This window comes from Egretta garzetta, unplaced genomic scaffold (assembly GCF_000687185.1).
Source record: "Egretta garzetta isolate BGI_Z169 unplaced genomic scaffold, ASM68718v1 scaffold638, whole genome shotgun sequence".
In the NCBI taxonomy this organism is placed as follows: domain Eukaryota; kingdom Metazoa; phylum Chordata; class Aves; order Pelecaniformes; family Ardeidae; genus Egretta; species Egretta garzetta.
This window is the reverse complement of record NW_009260676.1, coordinates 40,773-42,844: the sequence shown is the minus strand read 5'-3', so window position 1 is coordinate 42,844 and position 2,072 is coordinate 40,773. Positions and strand designations below refer to the sequence as shown.

At 56.3% G+C, this 2,072-nt stretch overlaps 1 protein-coding gene across 7 annotated transcripts in view; it reads right to left on the bottom strand.

The window, feature by feature from the left end:
- Positions 1–2,072, bottom strand: part of PLD1 (phospholipase D1) — a 99,231-nt gene that overhangs the window by 70,492 nt on the left and 26,667 nt on the right. Inside the window, exon 1 of one of the 7 annotated variants that reach the window (XM_009645752.2) lies at positions 546–648. The exons of 5 other annotated variants lie outside the window; for them this stretch is intronic. In XM_009645752.2, the coding sequence (XP_009644047.2) occupies positions 546–564 (19 nt within the window). In that variant the 5' untranslated portion in view covers positions 565–648. Of the gene's footprint in view, positions 1–545; positions 649–2,072 lie in introns of those variants that run through there. One more of the 7 variants, XM_035901175.1, reaches the window with a different exon arrangement.

Here is a 2,072-nt window from a genome sequence, read left to right as displayed (position 1 = left end):
AACCTCCCCAAAAAAAGAAACCCCCCCCAAAAAAAGAAACACACACACACACACACCCAAAAAAAAGAAAAAGGAAACAACCCCACAAGACCACAAACCCAAAGGACTTGAGCCGTGAACCTGCTCTCTCCTGCTGCTGCCCCCGCGCAGGCGCCGAGAGCCCAGGCGGGCGCCAAGGCCATCCTCGCTCCATGCCCTCCGCAGCCATTTGCCCTGCCTGGTGGCAAGGAAGCTCTGCCATGGAAATATTTCCCCCCCCGCGATTCCTCCCATTTTAAACCTAAAATTAGCTTTGGACCACTCCTTCACAGAGAAGCACCCTCAGCTCCCACGAGCCCTTTTTGAGGAGTTACTGCATCCCCCGGGAGGAGCGCGGCTCGCCACCAGCCCCAGGTGCACGCCCTGGCACACCTCCCTCCCACCGTCCTTGGGGTGTCAGACCTCCACCAAGCAGCCGGGAAACGTCCCCGATCCTCTGAAAAGGATCCTGCTTTTCCAGCCCAGGAAACCCACGTACCCATACACAGTGAAAAAAAGACACACACTGTAATTTTTCAGCATCATCCCCCCTCCCCACTACTTAGTCAAAGCCCAAGGGCTCTTGTCGAGGGCAGGTAGCACGTTACATTCCCCAGCTATGAAATCAAAAGGCAAGGGGGTTCAAAAATGCTCGGCAGCGACCTAACCCTGCCCTTAAAGTTCAGTACGTGGAAGCTGTTTCGCCAGATAAGCAAGGGGCCAGCAGGGCACACGGAGACGCCTCCTGATAACCTGCTGTTCTGGATGCTCATTCTACGGGCTCAACCCAAGAGAATTAGGGTTTATTTTTTTAAAAAACCACACAAAACAACCCTTGAATAACCAATAAAGCATTGCTCCCATCCTGGAAAGAGCGGGAGCTTAAGAAGAACCGGAATACGAATCCAAACCAACACTAAACATCACGTTCAGGCACCATCCTGACCTAAATTTCTTATCTTTGGCCCAGTCCTGATAAAACCAAAATATTTTAAAATGCCGTTGCCAAAACAATTATTCCCACAAAGTTCCTCCATATTTAATAGCAATCCCTCTAAAAGCAGGAACCAATTAGCGCTTCCCGCTTTAACGACTGCGGTAGAGTTCCCTGATTCCTGCTTTATTGATTCCCACCCCCTTTCCACACGAGGCTTACTGCCAAGCCGCCAGCCTGCCCGGAGGAAAAGCCAAGTCACGGCAATCCGCCGGGCCCGTTTGCGATAGGGGACCGGGGTTTGCTTCCAAACTGGGATTCCCTGGAAATAACAGGTAAATCGGCGCTATCTGCGCCGGGGCAGAGCCCCTTCCGCCCCCGTCCGGGGTCCGGCAGCGCTCGGGATGGAAGGAAGACAACAGAAAAACTAGGCAGGTCAACGATGAGGTAAGGCACGGGTCATCACGGCGGGCAGCGCCGTCACCACGCGGTGACTAACCCACCGCTGCAGTCAGAACCACCCTCCGTGCCGCGTTTTTTCCCCACGCCCAGGGCCAGCCTAAGCGTCAGGCCCTTCCCAAGGACTCATTTTGTTTGCTGTATGAAACGGCGCCATGAAAAGGAAAAATGTAAACATCCACGGGTGAGCATCGGCTGCTGACCTCACGCCGCTGCGCCGGTTGTTCCGGCTCCCGCTCCCCCCCCGCCCTGCCCAGCAGCACACCCCGAGCACAGCCCCGCTGCCATGGGAAGCTGATCATTAGGCAATTATCAGTGATTAACGCCAGCCCCTCATGTACGCCTTCATCACCACGTTTTGGATTCCTCGGGCACGGGCGGGACTCTGTCCGTACAGCGCTGGCACCTCGTGCCGTGCATCCTCAACCCCTGGCTGACCATGAACCCTCTGCTCTCCAGCGTGGCCACGGCACACGCTCCGCACCCCGACACCCAGCAGCGCTGGGCGCAGCACCCTTGAAAGCCAGGACAGGGGACGCCCAGAGCCCCCAGCACCCGGCCACCTACCCCCAGAGACCCCCGAGTGCTGCAGCTGCAGGGGGCGAAGGGAACCGGTTGACAACACCTTGGGTGTCAGCATCGTCTCATACAATCACAGACT